Source organism: Pelophylax lessonae (genome assembly GCF_965119305.1).
Source record: "Pelophylax lessonae genome assembly, chromosome: 2".
NCBI classification, from domain to species: domain Eukaryota; kingdom Metazoa; phylum Chordata; class Amphibia; order Anura; family Ranidae; genus Pelophylax; species Pelophylax lessonae.
In genome coordinates, this window is record NC_138769.1 from 144,495,762 (window position 1) to 144,517,220 (window position 21,459).

Genomic DNA, 21,459 nt, shown 5'->3' on the forward strand with positions numbered 1-21,459 from the left:
GCCGGTCACGTGGTGACGTGTGTAGCCTAACGGCTTCGTAATCAAGGTCACCTTCATTTGACCGTACCACTTTGTCACGCTTGTAGGGGCGCATAAGTGACACTATCGGCTCATAATTGTATGTGGTTTTTTTTTTCGGATCAAACCCGGATGTAATAAATAGTGTTAGTTCAGGCGATTTAATTGTACAGAGAGGTTGTATGCCGCTCTTGGGAGGGCGCCAGTGAACGCAGAACACCCCTGTGTATTTTGGTTCGGGTGAACGCGCCCCATAACCCCGGAAGTGTCAGTTTGCCATGTTATGGTCGGCGGGTGTTAGGGAAATAACAAGGAGGGCGGAGAAGTTACTGTTTAACCCTCACTAAGATGTGTGAACTCGTCGTGTTATGTGTAAATGTGCTTACCAAAAGGATTTTCTCCCTGACTGCTTGATCGGGAAGTGCAAGAAGTTAAAACCACTACTTTACCGTTGCAGTTTTTTTTTAACCATTTGACCCCTGGAAGGTTTTACCCCTTTATGACCAGGACATTTTCTGCTATTCAGCACTGAATTACTTTAATCACTTCTGGACCAGAAGGATTTACCCCCTTAGTGACAGGCCATTTTTTTGCAATTTGACACTGTGTGAATTTTACTGACAATTGCGCAGTCATTCAATGCTGTACCCAAACAATATTTACATCCTCCCCCCCCCCCCCCCCCCCACAAATAGAGCTTTCTTTTGGTGGTATTTGATCACCTCTGCGGTTTTTATTTTTTGCAATATAAACGAAAAAATACCAAACATTTTGAGAAAAAAATGAAATGTTTCTACTTTTTCTTATAATATCCAATAAACTCAATTTCTTTGTCATACATTTAGTAGCTACATGTCTTTGATTAAAAAAAAAAAAAAAAAAAATCAATAAGCTTATATTGGTTTAAGCAAAAGTTATAGCGTCTACAAACTATGGTGTATATACTGGATTTTATGCAGCTTTTACTTTGACTGCCTATCTCATTTCTTGAAGTGCTAAAATTGCAGGGCAGTACAAAACCCCCCTAAATTACCCCTTTTTGGAAAGTAGACATCCTAAGGAATTTTCTTAACCACTTGCCGCCCCCCGCCGTCAAATGACGGCGGAGCAGTGCGACCATTGTTTGGGCGGACGTCATATGACGTCCGCCCATTTAAGCAGGGCAGGCGCGCGATCGTGTGCCCGCCGCCCTGCACTGCCGGTGTCGGCGTGTCCCCGGGACACAGCCCGTCACCGGCACGGGGGAAACAGCCAATGGGCATGGCTGTTTCCCACGTGTTCGGCTGTGTTCCAATGACACAGCCGATCACAATAGAGGAGCCCGGAAGAAGACCGCACATGCGCGATCGGGAGCGCGCAGCGCGGTCATGTCGGTGGCTCTGTGTTCTCTAGGAACACAGCTAGTCACCAGCAGTAGTAAACAGTCACTGACAGTGGCTGTTTACTATGTGATCGGCTGTGAATCCATTTACAGCCGATCACAAAATGTAAACACAGAGCAGTAACTCACTGTTACTAGCTCTTCTCCCCTCACACAGTTTCCAGTGTGAGGAGAGCAAAGCCAGAAACAGTGAGTTACTGTTCTGTACACCTGTCAGAATGTAAAAGCACAAAAATAAATGTCCCCACACAGTCCTCAGCCCCCCCCCCCCCCAATTGCACCTGTCACCCAATGGTCACCTCATCAGTGCCCAGAAATTGCAACCCATAAGGCTACGTTCACATGTGAGCGTAGCGATCGAGGGCAGAATCACCGCGATTCTGCCCACGATCCGGAAATGATTGCAAATCGCAGGACGCCTGTGCGTTGCCTGTGATTTGTAATAGTACCCCAAACGCTGTGCGATGTTGCCGCGATTTCCGCCTGCCGAATCGTGGTAACATTGTGCAAACAACGCATGACGCCCAAAAAAGATACAAGAGCTTCTTTGGGGCGTCATGCGTTGTTTGCGCGATGTTACCGCGATTCGGCAGGCAGAAATCGCGGCAACATCGCACAGCGTTTGGGGTGCTATTGCAAATCACGGGCAACGCACAGGCGTCCCGCGATTTGCAATGATTTCTGGATCGCGGGCAGAATCGCAGTGATTCTGCCCATGATCGATACGCTCACATGTGAACATAGCCTAAAGTGCACCTGTCACCATAGACTGCCATCAGTACCGCCGTGCACCATCGCTCGTCACCTGTCACCCATCGGTGACCATCGCCCGTCACCTGTCACCCCATCAGTGATCGTCACCTGTCACCCCATCGGTGGTCAACCGTCACCCGTCGCACAGCCCATCACAGCCAGCATGTCAAAAAGGATGTACAGCAGCGAGGAGGCCCTTCAGGTCCTCTCCATGACTGTTGAGAGCACCAGGAGCTCTCATCAGTATCCGAATCCCAATTCTGATCCCCGATTCGGAATTTGAAATCGCTGATAGTAGCGGATCGGAAATGGACTCGGACTATTCCTGTACACTTTCCTTTATACAATGTATTTTGGGGTGCAATTTTTGCTATATACATGCAACCACCCCATAACCCTGGTATTTTTTTAAAACGGCGGGCGGTCGGCTTTCAGATAAGGGTGGTCCAAGTGGCGGATTCGCCGCGGAATTACCCTTATGGTGCAGGGAAAGAGGTGCCCCCCCTCCTGCCGCGTCCCAGACGTTTTCCCAGCTTACCGGACCCGCCGGCAGCGGGGAAAACTATCCGGTCCCGGATCCTCAGAGACAGAAAGTCGAGTGAGGGCAAGGTGGCCCTCACTCGACTCTATGGTCTTGGAGGACCGGTGTAACGTTAAAAAACCATACCCCGTGAAGAAACCATACCCCTCGTCACTTCCGGTCTGAAACAGAAGAGCAGCGCAGCAGAGCGCATGCTCAGAGCCCCGGAGACGTAATTGAAGAAGAAAGAAGTTCACAAATGCGCATGCTCGGAGGGTATGATATGTTAACGGCACTAATACTTGCGGCGGTAACATTAAAACAGTTCTGCTGCAACATCAATCATCTCCTCTCCTCTCCCTGTCACTTCCCTGATCTCCCCTAATAAATATAAAAGCGGCGGCGGGTGTATGAAATGTAAGTGACGGCGATCTGTGCTCCGTGATCCGCTTTTATATTTATTAACCGAGATCAGGGAAGTGACAGGGGAAGGAGCGGACATGAGGCATGATGCAGAGGAGCTGTTATAATGTAACCGCCGCAAGTTAAAGTACCGTGAGAAATCCATACCCTCCGGAAGTGACGAGGGTATGGATTTCTCACGGGTATGGTTTTTTCACGGAACACCGGAGCTACTTCAAAAGTCATTGCCTAGCAATCGGTTTAAAGGGCCGCTTTTTTTTTTCCTTCAACAATTTTTTTTTTTTTCTTTTTTAGTGTAGTTGTGAGGTGTGAGGTCTTTTTGACCCCAGATCTCACAATAAAGAGGATCTGTCATGCCTATTTCTATTACAAGGGATGTTTACATTCCTTGTAATAGGAATAAAAATGATCAAAACATTTTTTTTTTAAACTGTGTAAAAATAAAAAAATATACTGTAGGCAAGTGGTAACGCCCAGAAGGAGGGCGAAACACGTCAATGCAATTTCCGGTCCCACTCTCGCTGTGACGTCAGTTCCGGTAATGGTGGAATGCACGCCGGGACCACGAGATCCCGCAGCACACCGCGATTGTCCTGAACAACTTTACCTGTATGACTATACACAGCTTGTTTTTATCCATGGAAATTTGAGTGTTCTAACCTTTTGTTCACAATAAAACGTTTATGGTAGCAATATCACGCTATTGCGAGCTTTTCTTCTTCCACATATGGTCCCATTTGGCTGAGTTCCTAGGAGTTCCCCACAGCGGTCCCAGATTAGCCAAAGAAATATTGCCCGGATTCTCTGCCAGACTAAAGCCCCGTACACACGTACCGATTGTCGGCCGTAAATATTTGGCCGCCGACCGATCGGCCGATTGTAGGCTTGTTAGTATGATGCTTCCGACAGCCGACAGCGCACTTTTGGCCGAAAAGAATCAGTCATGTAGGCATTAAAACTTTTGTTGGCCAACACCAGAACGGCCGATTGTTCGCCAGTCAGTACAGAATTTGGCCGACTATCAGCAGATTTGCAAGACTGGGCATGCTCGGAAAAGAAAAAACACACAGGAAAGTTAACCATCACATGACATCACTTCTGCAGTCGGCTGTTGTTGGCCGACAAAATTTGTGTGCAGTCTTTTGCAGTTTTCAACAGACACGACAGCCCTGGACGAAAGACGGCCGATCATTCGGCCGACGATCGGTACGTGTGTACGGGGCTTTAGCTTTTGTGACCCTTACACAGTATTGTCTAGGGGTCCATTCCGTCTGGTAAGTGTAATATCCTGGGGGAAAGGAAAAGTCACCTATTTCACTACACCATGGCAGCATGATATGGCACAAATTTCCAGCACTTGAGCACCTTTTGGTCTTGGTTGATTACCTTTCACTGGCTACCTGCTGAAGCACTTTGTCTTGAAATTTATTGGACTTTTTTTGATTGCATCATAGTATTTATTGGACTTGTATATATTTTTTTGAACTTTATTTATTCACTGCACAGGGTGAAAGTGATTGTCATTAATGCAAGTGGTCTAGTATTGTGGTTTTATATATCTAATATTTACACACTTTTATACACATATTTAATTATCCAAGGCACTTTAGTGGTTCGCCACCATATTGTTTTATATATCTATTTATTATACACCTCTATACACTTATTTATTCATCCAAGGCACTTTAGTGGTTCGCCACCATATTGTTGTTCACAACCAATTTTGCGCTGTTCCCTCACTAATACGTTCAAAATCTTTTTGATTTTTGCACAGCAGCATTTTTTAGTTATATTTTCATTCACCATAGCGCAGCACTAATTTTCTGTTCTTACAAGTGGTTAATAGGCCAAGAAAAAAGCACTAAGCAGTTTTGTTAATGTTGAAAATAAAACAAAACCTTTCCTGACCACTGACTTTTAACTGATTTAGAGGTGAAAATTGGGGTAGATCAGTATTTTGACTTGATTTGTGACCAAAATAAATGACTTGACTTGCTTGACTTCTAGCAGGGACTTGACTTGCTTGCTTTTCGCCACAGTAACTTGGGACTTGCTTGTGACTTGCACATGTGTGACTTACTTCCATGTCTGCTGTACACTGCAGGCAGGGGGCAGCACATGCAGAAGATGAAAACCCCACCGCTGCTGTGGATGGGGGTATAGAGGTGAGTTATGGGTGGGCAGGGAGGTGGATATTTTGTGGGAACAAGGACTTTGGTATATGTTGCTGTGTACACAAATAGGCTCAAGCTTTAAGCCCCTCCCACAATTAATGCAACTTTTATTTAGTGCACTGCTAAAAAGTTCCCTATATGATGCTTCTCTAGTGACATCAGCCTTTCTGTATGTGGAGGTTAAATCCTTCTTTCCTCCTGGTGTGAAGAGCGTCCCCATAATGGCCTGAAAGGGATCATTTCTACACACCAAGTTCACTATATGGACTAGGGGTGCACCGATCCAACTTTTTTTTTTGTCCCGATACCAATATCTGGCATTGTGTATCTGTTGATACCGGTACCGATCCGGAACTGCACACACAAAGCATGCGGCTGCAGTACAGAGCAAAGCCGCTGCTTCCTGTATATGGCTCCTCCATTCACAGGTGGAGTGCATCTGATATCACTCCGCCTGTGAACCGGACCTATACAGGAAGTAGCGGCTCCCATCCCATACTACTACTACACAAAGTAAGGGATGGCTGAGCCGGGACTCAGCAAAACCGGATTAGCCCGTGGATCGGTTCATTTTACCGATCCAGCTATTGTGGCAGTATCGGCGCCCATATCCGATCCTAATATCGGATTGGTGCATCCCTAATATGGACCACTTACGACATGGTGATCCTATTTCTCTTCTCCCCCTCCCCCTCCCTCCCTCCCTCTTATGTATTTAGAGCTGTCAATCAGGCAGCTGGGTAAATTCCAACAATATTGTCAGGACCCTTCCAGAGCCTGGAAATCTATCAGATGATTCTGGGTAACAGGAGAACAAAACTGCAAGAGAATACAGTCCCTGTTCACACCTGAGCATTTTTCAGCTTGTAAAACGCTCATCTCTGAATTCTCAAAATGCCCAACAAGCAAAATATCATTAATTTCAATGGCCCCTGTTCACATATGAGCATTTTGTTGCCTGAAGCAAAACTCTGAGGCTCAAAGTACATGAGCTTCTTTTTTGGCAGATTACAAGCAATTTTGTTAGATGTCAATGCCTTCCACCAAACGCCTGCAAAAAAGCAGTGCAGCCTAAAAAAAAAAAAAAAAATGCTCAGGTGTGAATGGAGCCTAAAAGTATGGCCAAAGCTTTCTAAGGCTCCATTCATACCTGAGCGTATAATTTTTTTTTTTTTTTTTTTTTTAGGCTGCACTGGTTTTTTTCAGGTGTTTGGAGGAATGCATTGACATCGAACAAAAATGCTTGTAATCTGCCAAAAAAGCTCTTGTACTTTTTTGAGCTTCTGATGTTTTGCTTTAGGTGCCAAAACTCTCAGGTGTGAACAGGGGTCATTGAAATGAATGGGATTTTGCTTGTTTTACAAGCTGAAAAATGTGTTCAAGTGTTAACAGGGCCTAAATTGTGTATCTTTCAGCCACAGTTGTTACTTTTATTTCTTTTTCTGAATCCATTACAATGTTTCTATCTGTAAAAAAGTAGATTCTTCTTAAGGGCTCCTTCACACGGGCGATCCGATCAGATCCGCCTGTCAGTTTTTTTAGGCGGATCTGATCGGATCCTCCATGCAGCTCTATGGGGCAGCGGCTGTCAGCGGAGACACCTCCGCTGACACCCGCTGCCATCCGCATCCGATCCTGTGCGTGAAATCTGGACGGATGGAAACCCTATTTTTCCATCCGTTCAGTAATCGGATCGGATCTGATGAGAGCGGACAAGCGGTCCGCTCTCATTCGATCCCCCAAAGAGGGCAGCAGGGGCTGAGACACCTCCCTCTCCGCTCTGCAAGCGGAGACGGAGCTGTCATCTGCCGGCTCAGCGGGGCTCTTTCACACGGGCGCTCCGTGTGTCCGCAAATCATCCTATTTTTTTGCGGATGATTTGCGGACATAATGTAAGTCTATGGCATTGCCAACTCCGACACCCTGCGAGCAACCTTCTTCGACAGCAGAGGCAACGATATCTCCCGGATGTTTTCAAAGGGAGAACGCTGTAACGCGGACAGAACCAAGTTCAAGTCCCATGGAGGTAAAGGCTCCCTCCGGGGAGGGGCCAAATGATGCACACCTTGAATGAAGGTGCAAAGCAAGGAATGAGACGCCACAGGGCGTTGAAAAAGAACAGCCAGTGCAGACACCTGGCCCTTTATCGTGGCCAGCGCCAGGCGCTGGTCCACACCAGTCTGGAGGAAAGCCAACACTCTCGACACCGAGTAGGAGCGAGGAGAAAACCCCCTGGACTCACACCAGGCGAAATATGCTTTCCAGGTACGGTAATAAATTTTACCAGACGAGGTCTTTCTAGCCTTTATTAAGGTAGGAATGACCTCTGGGGAGAGACCTCTGTCTCTCGGGACTAGGCTTTCAACAGCCATGCCATTAAAGCCAGCGACTGTAAAGCAGGATGGAAGATCGGTCCTTGAGACAGCAGATCTTCTCGCAGGGGCAGCCGCCAAGGAGGCGCGACTGCCAGGTGAACGATGTCCGCGTACCAGGACCGGCATGGCCAGTCCGGTGCCACCAGTATCACCAAGTTCGGTTCCGAGGCCAACCTGCGCGGGAACCTGGACAACAACTGAATCGGCGGAAAGGCATACATTAGACGATACTGATACCAAGGGGCCACCAGCGCATCCGATGCATCCGCCAGAGGGTCGTGTATTCTTGCCACGAACCTTTCCACCTTGTGGTTTAGCCGAGATGCGAACAGATCCACGTCCGGGGATCCCCACTTCGCACACAGCATTTGGAAGACCTCCGGGTGGTCTGGTGGCTCAGATAATCCGCTTGCCAATTCTCCACACCCGGAATGTGGACTGCCGATATCGCCGGGACATGAGCCTCGGCCCAAGACAGAATGTCGGTCACCTCCCGGGCCGCCTAGGCACTCCTGGTGCCCCCTTGGTGGTTGATGTAAGCCACTGCGGTAGCATTGTCCGTCTGTACCCATACAGGACGGCCCCGAAGTCGATCCAACCACTGGAAGAGACCTAGTTTGATCGCTCTCAATTCCAAGATGTTGATTGGAAGGGAGGATTCCACCTCCGACCAAGTGCCCTGGGCAGACAGGTTGCCCAGGACTCCACCCAAACCCGACAGGCTGGCATCCGTGGTAATCACCGTCCACAGTAACTGGCGGAAGGATTTAGACACAGCCGGGGACTGAAGCCACCACAAAAGATCCATTCTGGTCCGGCGACTCAACGAGACACTCAGATCCAAGGACTGAGGCAGTCTGTCCCACCTGGCCAGGATCTCCGCTTGAAGAGACCGCGTGTGAAACTGAGCGAAGGGTATCTCCTCGAAGGCTGATACCATCAACCCCAGGGACCGCATACAGGTCCTTAGTGACGAGGATGGATTGTCCCTGAGGGACCTGATCTCGTCCTGTAGGGTCCGGAGCTTGTCCTCCGGCAGAAACACTTTTGCTTGAGCAGAGTCCAGAACCATTCCCAGATAGGGAAGACAAACCGAAGGGGACAAAGTCGACTTCTGTACGTTGATGGTCCATCCGAACTCCCGGAGCGTCTGTACCGTAGTGGACAGATCGCACAGCAGGCTCTGACAGGCACTCGATCTTAATTGATCGTCCAGATATCCTAAGACCGCAACGCCCTGTGCCCTCAGCAGGCCCAGAACAGGTGCCAGCACCTTGGTAAAGACCCTTGGAGCCGAAGCGAGACCGAAAGGAAACGCCACGTACTGATAGTGGTCCTCCGCTATGGCGAACCGAAGGTACCTCTGATGCCCCTCGAAAATGGGGATGTGCAGGTACGCATCCTTCAGGTCTATAGAGGACAGGAATTCCCCTGGACTCAGGGAGGCCACCACCGAGCGGAGGGATTCCATACGGAACTTTCGAACGCGCACGAAGCGGTTCAGAGCTTTCAGGTCCAGGATAGGACACACCTTGCCCTCCTTTCTGGGCACAGTGAACAGATTCGAATAAAACCCCTGAAACCTGTCCCGATGAGGCACCGAGACAATCACCCCCTGGTCAAGGAGGTCCTGCACTGCCTGATGCAGGTCCTGTAGACGCCCCGGGGTCAGATGAAGATTTGAGGGAAAGAATCTGTCCGCCAGCCGGGAAAGGAATTCGATCTTGTACCCTGACCGAAATGATTTCCTGAACCCACCTGTCCGGAATTCGGAGCAGCCAAGTCTGGAGGAAACCGTGCAAACGCCCCCCCCCCCAACCCTGAAATGGGTGAGGGGGCCCCTTCAGGCAGAGGCGGATTGACCCGCCGCACTTGCATGGCTGGACTTCTGCTTGCCCGCCCAGGGCTTCTTCTGGCCACCTTGGCCCTTGAAGGGTTTGCCCCTGTTTTGTGGCTTAAAGGCAGGAAAGGACCCCTGATTGGGCCGAAAGGCGGGCCCCGCTTGCCAAGGAAAGACTTGTTCTTCGGATTCTGGGGCAGCAGAGTGCTCTTGCCCCCAGTGACTCCTTTCACCAAGGTATCTAAAGCCTCGCCAAAAAGGCGAGACCCTGCAAAGGGAAAATCAGCCACCGTTTTTTCCGTGTCGTCTGGTCAGCCGACCAGTTCTTCAGCCAGATCAGTCGATGGTTAAGCACTGCGGCACTAGACAGGCGTGCAGCCAAAGGGGCCTCATTCAAGGCCACAACACACAAATACATGACCCCTTGATGAATTTGGTCCACCATGGCCAGTGGGGCAGAATCAGACGTGAGGGTGCGCCTAAGCACCTTAGTCCAATCCGCCACCTCCTGAGCCACCATGACAGTAGCGAAAATAGGTTTGAGTAAGGACCCCGCCACCATGTAGGAATGGCGGGCAAGAGACTCCAACCTCCTGTCCGTGGGATCCCGGAACACAGGGGTATCCTCAGTGGGAACCAAAGTAGCCTTGTTTAACACGGCCACCGTGTGATCCACCTGGGGAGGCACACACCAGCGCGAATCCGTAGAAGGCGCAAAGGGGTAAAGCAGTTTAAACCGACTAGTTACCGTGAAAGGACGTTTTAAATTGCGCCATAGTTCATTCACAGTGTGATGAAACTCAGCGGGGCAGGGAAAAACCTGCGCCGACTGGCAGGTCCTATGTGTACCAAAAGAGGACACAATGCCCGGAGGATGGGGCTCATCCTCCAAATGTAGTGTTTCTTTCACAGAAGAAATCAACGCATCCATAGTCGCGCGTTCTTCAGACGACCCCGGGGGGAGAATCATCCACCCCCTCCGCCTCCCCCTCAGACCCCAGTGGGTCCAGAGACGAGCGAGACCCTGAAAAGGGCACGCCAGCCACATCACCATCTGAATCGGAGGAGAAAGACAAGTCTAGGCCTTTTCCTAGCAGCCCGTTCAGCCATCAGCACCTCCATTTTGGACACTAAAGATGCCACTACAGCGGCCAAATCAGGTATAACAGGGGCTGCAGCAGAACTGGAGTCCCCACTAAGGCTGGAGGGAATTTGCTGTCCTGAGATTCCATTGCACAATGTTACAAAAAAAGTACTGGCCCTTTAAAATCGCTGCGGATAAATAAATCCCCGGGACCGGATGGCTTGCACCCGAGGGTTCTTAATGAGCTCAGCCAGGTGATTGCCAGACCATTATTCTTGATCTTTAAGGATAGTTTACAGACTGGTATGGTGCCAGCTGATTGGAAAAAAACCAACGTGGTACCAATATTTAAAAAGGGGCCGAGATGTATCCCGGGTAACTATAGGCCGGTCAGCGTAACATCAGTAGTCTGCAAAATTTTGGAGGGGATGTTAAGGGATCACATACAAGACTTTAGTAATGAAAATGGTATTATAAGTAGTAATCAGCATGGATTCATGAAAAATCGTTCTTGCCAAACCAATCTATTAACCTTCTGCGATGAAGTGAGCTGCCACCTAGATAAGGGAAAGCCTGTGGATGTGGTGTATCTGGACTTTGCAAAGGCCTTTGACACCGTTCCCCACAAACGCTTACTGTACAAACTAAGGAAGGTAGGTATGGACCATAAGGTGAGTACCTGGATAGAGAACTGGCTCCAGGGGAGAGTCCAGAGGGTGATGATTAATGGGGAGTACTCGGATTGGGCGGGTGTGGAAAGTGGGGTCCCCCAGGGTTCTGTCCTGGGACCAATCCTGTTTAATTTATTCATAAATGATCTAGAGGAGGGGATATTCATAAATGATCTAGAGGGGATATCGAGTACAATCTCAGTATTTGCAGATGATACTAAACTAGGCTTGCCAATATCTTGTATGCAGGATGTGGAAACCTTGCAAGCGGACCTGAACAAAATAACGGGGTGGGCAACTACATGGCAGATGAGGTTTAATGTTGAAAAATGTAAAGTAATGCACCTGGGGGCCAGAAACCAGAAAGCAAAGCTACTCACTAGGGGGGAAACCTCTGGGTGAGTCTAGGATGGAAAAGGACTTGGGGGTACTGGTAGACAACAGGCTTGGCAGTGGCATGCAATGCCAAGCCGCTGCAAGCAAAGCCAACAGAATACTGGGATGTATAAAAAAGGGGATTCACTCCAGAAATAGATATATTCTCCCGCTCTACAAGACTCTGGTCCTGCCACATCTGGAGTATGCTGTCCAGTTCTGGGCACCGGTCCTCAGGAAGGATGTGCTGGAACTGGAGAAAGTCCAGAGACGGGCAACAAAAATAATTAGGGGAATGGAGGACATCAGCTATGAGGAAAGGCTACAAGCACTGAACCTATTCTCTCTGGAGAAGAGACGATTGAGGGGGGATATGATATCAATGTACAAATACTGTACTGGTGACCCTAGCATAAGGAACAAACTATTCAGAGAAAGGAGATACAATAAGACATGTGGCCACTCACTAAAACTAGAGGAAAGGCGGTTTAACCTTAAAGTGCATAAGGGGTTCTTCACTGTAAGAGCGGTAAGGATGTGGAATTCTCTTCCACAAGCAGTCGTATCAACAGGGAGCATTGATAGTTTCAAAAAACTATTAGATGGGCACCTTAGAGACCACAACATACAGGGGTATACAATGTACGGTTAAAAGCAAACACACACATCATAGGTTGAACTTGATGGACTGATGTATTTTTTCAACCTCACTATGTAGCCCACCGCTATATACACAGTGAACACAGACCCTCCAAAAGGGACAAAACTGAGCCAGGAAGGACAAAACAGAGAGTTATGGAAGAGACAGTCTGCAGAGCCCCACAGAGTGTTACCACACCGATCGCTGCTCCAGAGGAAAAGGAAGTGAGGTCATCAGAGGCTGAACTATATGCTGCAAGGCCAAGGGAAAATGGCTGCCCATAGAAATGAATGGCAGGCTTCGGCAAGATGGCCGCCGACATGTGCCTGGAACGATCGTTCTGCCACACACAAGATGGCGCCAAACAACACTACACAGCAAGCTGTTACAAGCCCATAGTGAAGTCAGACATGCTTGCCCATACCTAAAATGGCGGACCGCGCAGTTTTCACCCGCTGTGGCTGCCGTACACAGTCTGCACCCCCAAAACACCGAAGTGACACAGGGGAGGGGGCCCCCAAACCCACACAGCGCCCGCAGTGTAATAAGAGACCCCCGCAGGGATCGCATCAGGGAGCCCCGCAAACGCACAGACATGCGGGAACACACAGCAACACAGGACTGCCACCCCAGACAGAGGCCCCACACAGAAAGTACTTACCTGTACCGGATGGCGTGGGGTGCCTCTATGAACGGAAAGCTGCTGTCCTCAGATGACAGTGAATGCCATTAGCCAAACACGGGACACTGCAGCACCACAGATGTGTCCAGTGAGGTAGCCACCTCACAGGCTGCATCCCTGCTGCGAGCAGGGATGGGTCGTTCTTAATGCCAGGACGAACACATGGCTGAACGCTCGATGGCGGGCTGGGGATCCCTCTGAACCTCAGCCCTGGAGAGCCAGGGCGGCCAGTCCGATTCCCAGCTCCGCAAATCCATCTTCGTCCGAAGATCCGACTAAACTAAAGGTGACAGAAATAAACAGCTAGTAAAGCAAAGAAAAAAATGACATTTTGCAAATAAAAATCAAAGAAAAGATTAGAAAGGCTGAGACTGAAGCCCCAGCACAGGGAAGCCTGACTACTCCTGACGCTAGGCAGAGACAAACTGAGTTGGGAGGGATTACTGCAGAATGGTATTGACCAGTGGGACAGCCACCATGGGTGTGCCTATGCTAAATTCTTTTGTTCTTTTAACTAAGTCTTATGCCTAGCTACTCCTGCGGAGCATAAGTCAATACCCAATAGTGATGACTTATGAGGGGCGGCGACTGTCGGAGGACGTAAGAGAAATACCGTTTTTTTTTTTTTTTGCTATAAAATTGCCTAGAACCCCCCCAAAAACCCCCCCCAAAAAAAAAAAAAATATATATATATATATATATATATACAGTAAAACCTTGGATTGCGAGCATAATTCGTTCCGGAAGCATGCTTGTAATCCAAAGCACTCTTATATCAAAGCAAATTTCCCCATAAGAAATAATGGAAACTCAGATAATTCGTTCCACAACCATTTATTCATAAGTCCTTCAGTTTATAGTCCATATAAAAAGATTATAGCATTGCGATAGGTTATATAACCATAAAATGTCCATCCACAAATAGCCACTTCCACAAGGGGATAAGAAGCAAAATCCAGTAGGAGCTACAGAGTATCAAAGAGAAGAAAGGCGCCTCTAAGTGTAGCAATATGGTTCCATTTAATGAAGGTACAACATTTAGCAACTCACATGGTTGATGAATAAAACAGGCACATCTAAGTATGCAGGCATCCGGGGTAAAGCTGTCCACATGGACTATCTTCTGCACCGCCGGCTGCCAGTCTGTAATCCTGACCGGGAAGACCACTGCAGTAAAGGGATCTAAAAGCGAGGGGCAGCATGGAAGGGATGACGTAGATGACGGTGCGGAGGATGGTCTATGTGGACAGCTTTAGCCTGGATGCCTGCATACTTAGATGTGCTTGTTCCAATCATCAACCATGTGAGTTGCTAAATGTTGTACCTTCATTAAATGTAACCATATTGCTACACTTCGAGGCGCCTCTCTTCTCTTTTATACTCAGCTGTGACTTGAAGCTACTTGTATATCAAGACATCGCTTGTAAACCAAGTCAAAATTTATTTGAAAATTTTGCTTGTCTTGCAAAGCGCTCTTAAACCAAGTTACTCTCAAACCAAGGTTTTACTGTATATATATATATATATATATATATATATATATATATATATATATATATATATATATATATATATATATATATATATATATATATATATATATATATAGCAGAGACCCTAGAGAATAAAATGGAGATCGTTGCAATATTTTTTTTTATCACATTGTTTTTGCGCAGCGGTCTTGCAAACGCAATTGTTTTTTGGTAAAAATGCACTTTTTTTAATTAAAAAATAAGAAAACAGTAAAGTTAGCCCAATTGTTTTCTATAATGTGAAAGAAAATGTTACGCCAAGTAAATAGATACTCAACATGTCATGCTTCAATATTGCGCACGCTTGTGGAATGGCGACACACATTGGTACTTAAAAATTCCCATAGGTGACATTGTAAACATTTCTACACGTTTACCAGTTTAGAGTGAGAGGAGGTCTAGGACTCAAATTATTGCTCTCATTCTAATGATCGCAGCGATACCTCACATGCGTGGTTTGAACACCGTTTACATATGTGGGCACGACTTGCGTATGTGTTCCCTTCTGCGCACGAGCTATCGGGGACGGGGCGCTTTTATTTATTTATTTTACACTTTGTAAAAAAATATATATTTTTTGATAATTTTTTTTTTTTTTTTTTTGATTACAAGGCATGTAAATGATAATGACGTCGCTCCGGTCCTCCAAGGCCAAAGAGTCAAGTGAGGGCCATCTTGCCCTCGCTTGTCTTCCTGCCTGAGAGGAGAGCGGACTGGATCATTTTCCTCGCTACCGGCGGGTCTGGTAATTTGAAAAAACGATGAGCGGAAAGAGGGGGGGACCTCTCTCCCATTGGGGTGATCCTGCTGGGACCACCCTTATGTTAAAGCGGACCGCCCGCCATTTAAAAAAGAAATACCGGGATTATGGCAGCTATCTGCTGCCATAACCCCGGTACTTAACTTTAAAGTAAATACACGGTGGGCAGTCTGTAAGTGGTTAATAGCCACCCATATTCATTTTCCATGTTGGAATTGTCTTGCTTAGGATTAGATATCGCTATAAAGAGCTTGTAATTGATGCAAGTATAAAAATTCTGTGTATTATGGTGCTGCTGTTTAGAACTGTAACCTTCCCTTCGTGTCCATCTCTTCACCTACAGAACAGTATGCGTACATCAAATACATGGCTTGCTTTCATCCTGTGTTATGGAGCTTGGTTATGGTGAGATGCAAGATTTTTAGGTGGCGGGATGTGTAAATTATGCAACTTTCCTTAGGATAGGGCCATTGGAATGAACATGTTCAGGATACATGTCAGTTTATGTGGAATTTGGGCATCTGTTGTTGGATCCATGGGGCTGGGCTCCCTACATTACTTTAAATCTGGCTGCTTTATAAATGAAGTTTGAGAGCTGTAAAAAAAAAAAAAAGTAGATCTAGGCATATCTTTGACTCGTGAAGTCACCCATTTTAGGCCTCCCCTCTGCACACAAGCTTTTTCTCAGGATTCCACAAAATACACTTTGTTTTGAGTGTTATGGTCCTTGCAAGAAACCCAGGGCTTGGCATGAGACCAGGGGAACATTGTAGCCCATGCGCCTCCCTTCCAAATTACAGAGGTCTGCTGGCTGTGATTTGTTTATAAATAGCAACAGCAGAGCACAAGTGGCAAGTTCGGAATGATTTCTGGGTAAACAGATCTTTCTTGCAGCAGAGATGTGAACTTCAGTATTGCATACAAGCATCGGTCAGCATGGGTAGTATTGTTTGCTGTGAGTGCTGTGGACGACTTGAAGCTATCTTCCGAAAGCGAAGTATGGGGTCAGACTCCGAAGCTGCCTCACTTTTACAGGATGCATCTAGGCAGTCATCCAGCTTTACCCAAGATTCCTTCAAGAGCTGCTATGGCACACTTAGTTATCACCAGCAGGAGATTTTAGCTGAAGTCAAGCCTGAAGAATTGGACGGCAAAGCCTGTCATGACTCTGAGGTAGATGAGGGGATTTGTGGATGTGAGAAGGTTCCTCACCCCTGTTCAGAAATCTCTGAAGACTCTTCCAATGCTTTCAGTGCCTTTCACAGTGACCTTTCAGTTGGCATAGCAGACGAGCAAGGCCCTCCTCCTGCACTGCTGTCATGTGCTACTCCTGCTCTGAACTTTGCTGCACAACAGCTTGAAAGAATTGGGACAGCAGCTGACCCACCGCTGATTCTTACACAGACACATACAGGGAGAGTAGAAGAACAGAGCACATCTGATGGTTTCTTTGCAGGTTTGGGGTCTTCATTTAATTGTAAAGGACTGCAACTTGCCACCCAGTGTCATAAAAGTATTCTCGATGGTCAGGGGCTAACTTTTATAGTAGTAAAAGGAATAAATCCTAGTTCTACTATAGTGTTAGACCCAAAGAAGGAGAGCCCACATGAAAAGCTGTGTGCAGTTTGTAAGAAGAATATAACACCAGGTGAGAAACTCTTATTTTGAATTTATTTTACTTTAATTCAGAGTAAAAAAAAAAAAAAAAATTTACGACAGGGTTTTCGGTCTGTGATCTTATTAAAAAGAGTTTGCCTAATTTTGATTTAATTAGGGCAAACTTTTAATTTTGATTTAATGTCCCTTTTCACAGGGAGTAGTTGTTTATAGGGACATAGACTGCAATAAAAACACCAAAACTTGTAACCTGTCCTTATGCTACAAAAATGTTGTAGCTATTACCCATCACTTCCTGTTCTGACTGGGGGTGAGGAAAAATCTCCCAAATTGTAACACAGATGGCATTTAAAACCTGAAAGAGAGATGTACACTTAACCGAGATTCGATGTCCATGACCTCTGTTTGTTTACATCCAGCAGTGGAAGGCTGACCCTCTCCTAACTGTGCCTACACTTTACTGTCTCATAGAACTCTATGGGACTGTCTCCTGCTTGAGAGCCAGAGGCATACTAGCCTCATGCAACTATGCTTTACAGGGGCAGCCAGAAAAGGGAGGCTTTCACTTCTGGATGTAAACCAAGCAATAGTCGCTACGGTGGTAAGTACATATCTGAGGAGGGGGGCAAAAGCAAACGTTTTATTATATTGCAGCTTACCAATTCTTGGATGTGACTACTGCATTCATTTTATTTTTTCTTGTGATCCAGCCAATAATTCTGTTTTTCAAAAGCACAAGCTCTTTTGCAGATATTTCAGTTAGACGTGAGACAAACCATTTACCAATTTTAGTGGTGCATAGAATGATCAGCTTTTATTTATGTAAAACTTTATCCCAAGAGGCAAAAAAAACATTTGCTCTAAGTGCTTTTAATTTTTTTTTTTTTTAAATATACATTTTTTTAATTTTCACGTTACACAAGAAACCTAACCATAAAGAACTTTTACAATTGTAACACCATCTATGAGACTCTCATAGATTTCAGGAGTTAGTACTTCAGGTAATACCCATGGAGTCCTTTGCCCTGCAGCTTACACATGCATTTGCAAATGTGTACTAACTAAACCCCTGTTTTTAATGCATACTGTTGGACATGTTAATTCGATTGGTTAGCAAACTGGCTGGTGAATTGAGATGGGAATTTGTTGTTTTTGTTTCACATGCGTTGTCCTTCCATGTGCTCTTTGCTATGAAGGCCAATTCTAGGTGGGGGCAGGGGCCATTTTGTTTGTAACACCTGTTATTTCTTTCCTTCCGTTCCCCCCCCCCCCCCCCCGCCAAGTTTGGCTGTTTTGAATGCTGTCTTTTTTTTTTTTTTTTTTTTTTTTTTTAAATCCAGCACCTTTAGGGCTCCAGTACTCGAAAGTGATGTCATCACGTCGCTTCCAGGTTTTTACATCGGAGACCCCGATCAGAACCAGCAGGGGGACATGCCGGCTGGTCGCTCGGGTCTCCCGGAGCCACGGAAGGCAGTGGGAGGGGGGGAGGGCATGTCCCCTCCTGCTCCTTGTAATGATGGCCGAGCGGCATCGGTTGTCGTAACAAGAAATCCAACCGTCGGCTGTGAACAACGGCACCGAGGTGATGCCTCTAGCTGCAGGCATCATTTCGGTACAACCACTTGAAGAAATATCAGGCATATTGGCAAGTTTGTGGCTGATACCGATGGGGAAAAAAAAAAAAAGTGACTATCGGCTTTCAAAAATCAGACCCACCGATAATCGGTTGATCCCTAATTTTAACTAGGACTCAGACATGAAGCTATCTGAAGGGTGGAAGGGAGATATAAATCTTTTATATTAAAGTGGTACTACTAAAAACTGAGACACTTTTTCATATGGATATGATCATTTTAAATCTAATGCACAATACTGGTAAAAGTTTACTTTAAATGTAATTGTAATACCTTAAATTCCCTCCCTCTCTGTGTTCAGATGCTGACCTTCCCTGCACAGAGTTTTTAAAGTGATTTTTTTAAAACAACAAACATGTTATACTTACCTGCTCTGTGTAATGGTTTTGCAGAGAGCAGCCCCGATTTTCCTCTTCTGGGCTCTCCCACCGATGCTTCTGGCTCCTCCTGCCTTCAGAGTGCCCCTATAGCGAGGTTAAAAAAAACTTCTGCCTTTAGAACTACTTAAAGCGGAGTTCCACCCATTTTTAATAGGTTGGAATACATAGATCTTTGTAATCCCCTTTAAAACGGCTTTTACCAATGGAAACTTTTTTTTTTTTTTGCTAGTAAATACCTTAATTTCGGCTTTATTCCTCCTCTCCTCACTTCCTGGTCCGATCGGCGATGACGTCATTCGGCGATCCGCAGTGTCTGCTGGGATGTATTCTATTCCAGAAATCTCAGTAGCTGTATCTGTACTGAGCCGTGCCTGCCTCGCCTCCGCCCCGCCTCCTCTCATTCAGTTGCATTGTATGAATGTATTAAGGCCGTTCTCTGCCCCGCCTCCACCCCGCCTCCTCTCATTGAGTTGTATTGAGAGGAGGCGGGCGGAGGCTGGGCAGAGAACAGCCTTAATACATTCATACAATGCATTTCATTGAGAGGAGGCGGGGCGGAGGCGGGGCAGGCACGGCTCAGTACAGATACAGCTACTGAGATTTCTGGAATAGAATACATCCCAGCAGACACTGCGGATCGCCGAATGACGTCATCGCCGATCGGACCAGGAAGTGAGGAGAGGAGGAATAAATCCGAAATTAAGGTATTTACTAGCAAAAAAAAAAAAAAGTTTCCATTGGTAAAAGCCATTTTAAAGGGGATTACAAAGATCTAAAGTTCCAAAAATGGGTGGAACTCCACTTTAATTCTTGCCCAGGACAACATGTCCCATGAGGCATTGCTCCTCAGACATTCACAGATTCTCATGCACCTAGAGACAGGTATGGACGGTGTACCGAGCTGTATGTGAGATGCACTGTATTTCCTGATATGTAAAAAAATAATGCATTCTGTATGCATGCCAACTAATTGGCTGACCAACTAATCGATTATGAAAATAGTTGACAAATGTCCAGTCAGTGATTCTAGCTACTATGACCGCTTTGTAATATCTTTTAAAATCTTGGAGCTCTAAACCTCCTTGTGTTTTCTCTTTACTTATCACTGCATAATTTATTCTTGGTTTTTATGGTGCCATATGAACCCACATATCATCTTATTCAATGTATTAAAATACCTAGTGGTGCACCGAAATTTTCAGCCGAAAATGGGCCTATCCCATTTCAGCCGAAAACCGATAAAAGATGCCGAAAATTAGTGGGCGCCGCGAGGAAGGGGGGCGCAGCGCAGGTGAAGTGCGAGCGGCCGCTAATAGCTTTAACGAAGTTGTCAGGTGGGTATCTCCGCTTTATTTCTCAGCCGGGCGCAGACCGATTTATTCTGAGCTACACTGGTTGCTAGGATGGCCAGCCGACTGGCGTCCAGCAACCAGTGACGTCCCAGGGAGAGAACGCAGAATGCAGAGCGGAGGAGGATCCTCCTTGTCGTCGTCCGCACCTATTGCAGAACGGCTCCACCCACCTCCTCCCTCATGTGCTCCGTGCTGTAGAAGGTAATCTGGCTGACTGCTTTTTTTTTTCTCTCATGTTTTGGGATGTCCCACTCAGCTGATGGAGATGAGGATGCGTCTGTCAATGGACGTTAGAGAAAATACGATTTTTGTAAGATCTTACTGTAAAATCCTTTTCTCTGATGCCGATCGACAGACTCAGCACCCGCCCCTCTGTATGGGGATGGTTCTTTTGTCTTCACTGCTTGCAACTAAACTGATGTGCTGGGCTGTGGCAGTGGGGGTTATGCCTGGAGGGACAGCCCCGTGGGCATGTATATGTTAAGTTTTGTACAAATGTACTGCCTAGACTACTCCTACAGGTGGCAGCATGACCCACTCAACTCATGGAGATAAGGCTGCATCTGTCGATGGACAGCAGAGAAAAAGATTTTACGGTAAGATCTTATAAAAAAAATCTCCGGTCGGAAGAGGAGGAGCGAGCGATACCCGGAAGAAAGCGCAACTTGGAGGAGACGCCGGGTCCATGAGTATTCATGGCAGAATCTCCAGCTACGAAGGGGCTGAAACACCCCAAAGAGACTCGTATGACCACACTTCCCATAGAGGAGAAAGCGGCGGTGCAGGTGGGCGACAGGACCGGGTAAGTGACTACACCGGTGGCGGGCCGACTGCTGTCTATGGGAGACAGGCATGCCTTGTCCTTTCCTGAATTGAGCAGCCTCAGTGGTAGACTAAATATGTCTGTTTCACACAAATGTGTTTCTTTCTTCTTGTGTTTATGCACAGGTCTTCCAGCGGCACAGGAGGCCCCTGCCAAACCCCCTTCTAACACCAACACTAGCATGACTAGAAAGTGTGGGAACTGTGGGGATAAGTTGTCGAAGTCTTACTTAAAACCTTTATGCCATACATCGGTGATCACTAAATGGCGGACCGCGGGCCACGTTTCCATTCGGACCGCCGTGGTACCGCTATTTAGCAGCCTTTTCTTCCCCTGCCGTCGCTCTGTAATCCATTCCTCACAGAGCAGACAGCAGAAGGCAGGACAGTTCTGGATGGAGGGCGGAGCTGCCCGAGTTTAACAAG

General features: G+C 46.8%; 1 protein-coding gene across 2 annotated transcripts in view; it reads left to right on the forward strand.

Annotated features, from left to right (window-relative positions):
• Positions 1–21,459, forward strand: part of CLUH (clustered mitochondria homolog) — a 256,366-nt gene that overhangs the window by 7,732 nt on the left and 227,175 nt on the right. Inside the window, exon 1 of one of the 2 annotated variants that reach the window (XM_082246212.1) lies at positions 16,150–16,876. The exons of the other annotated variant lie outside the window; for it this stretch is intronic. Coding sequence (XP_082102338.1) covers positions 16,165–16,876 — 712 coding nt within the window. The 5' untranslated portion in view covers positions 16,150–16,164. Of the gene's footprint in view, positions 1–16,149; positions 16,877–21,459 lie in introns of those variants that run through there. 2 annotated transcript variants of the gene reach the window in all.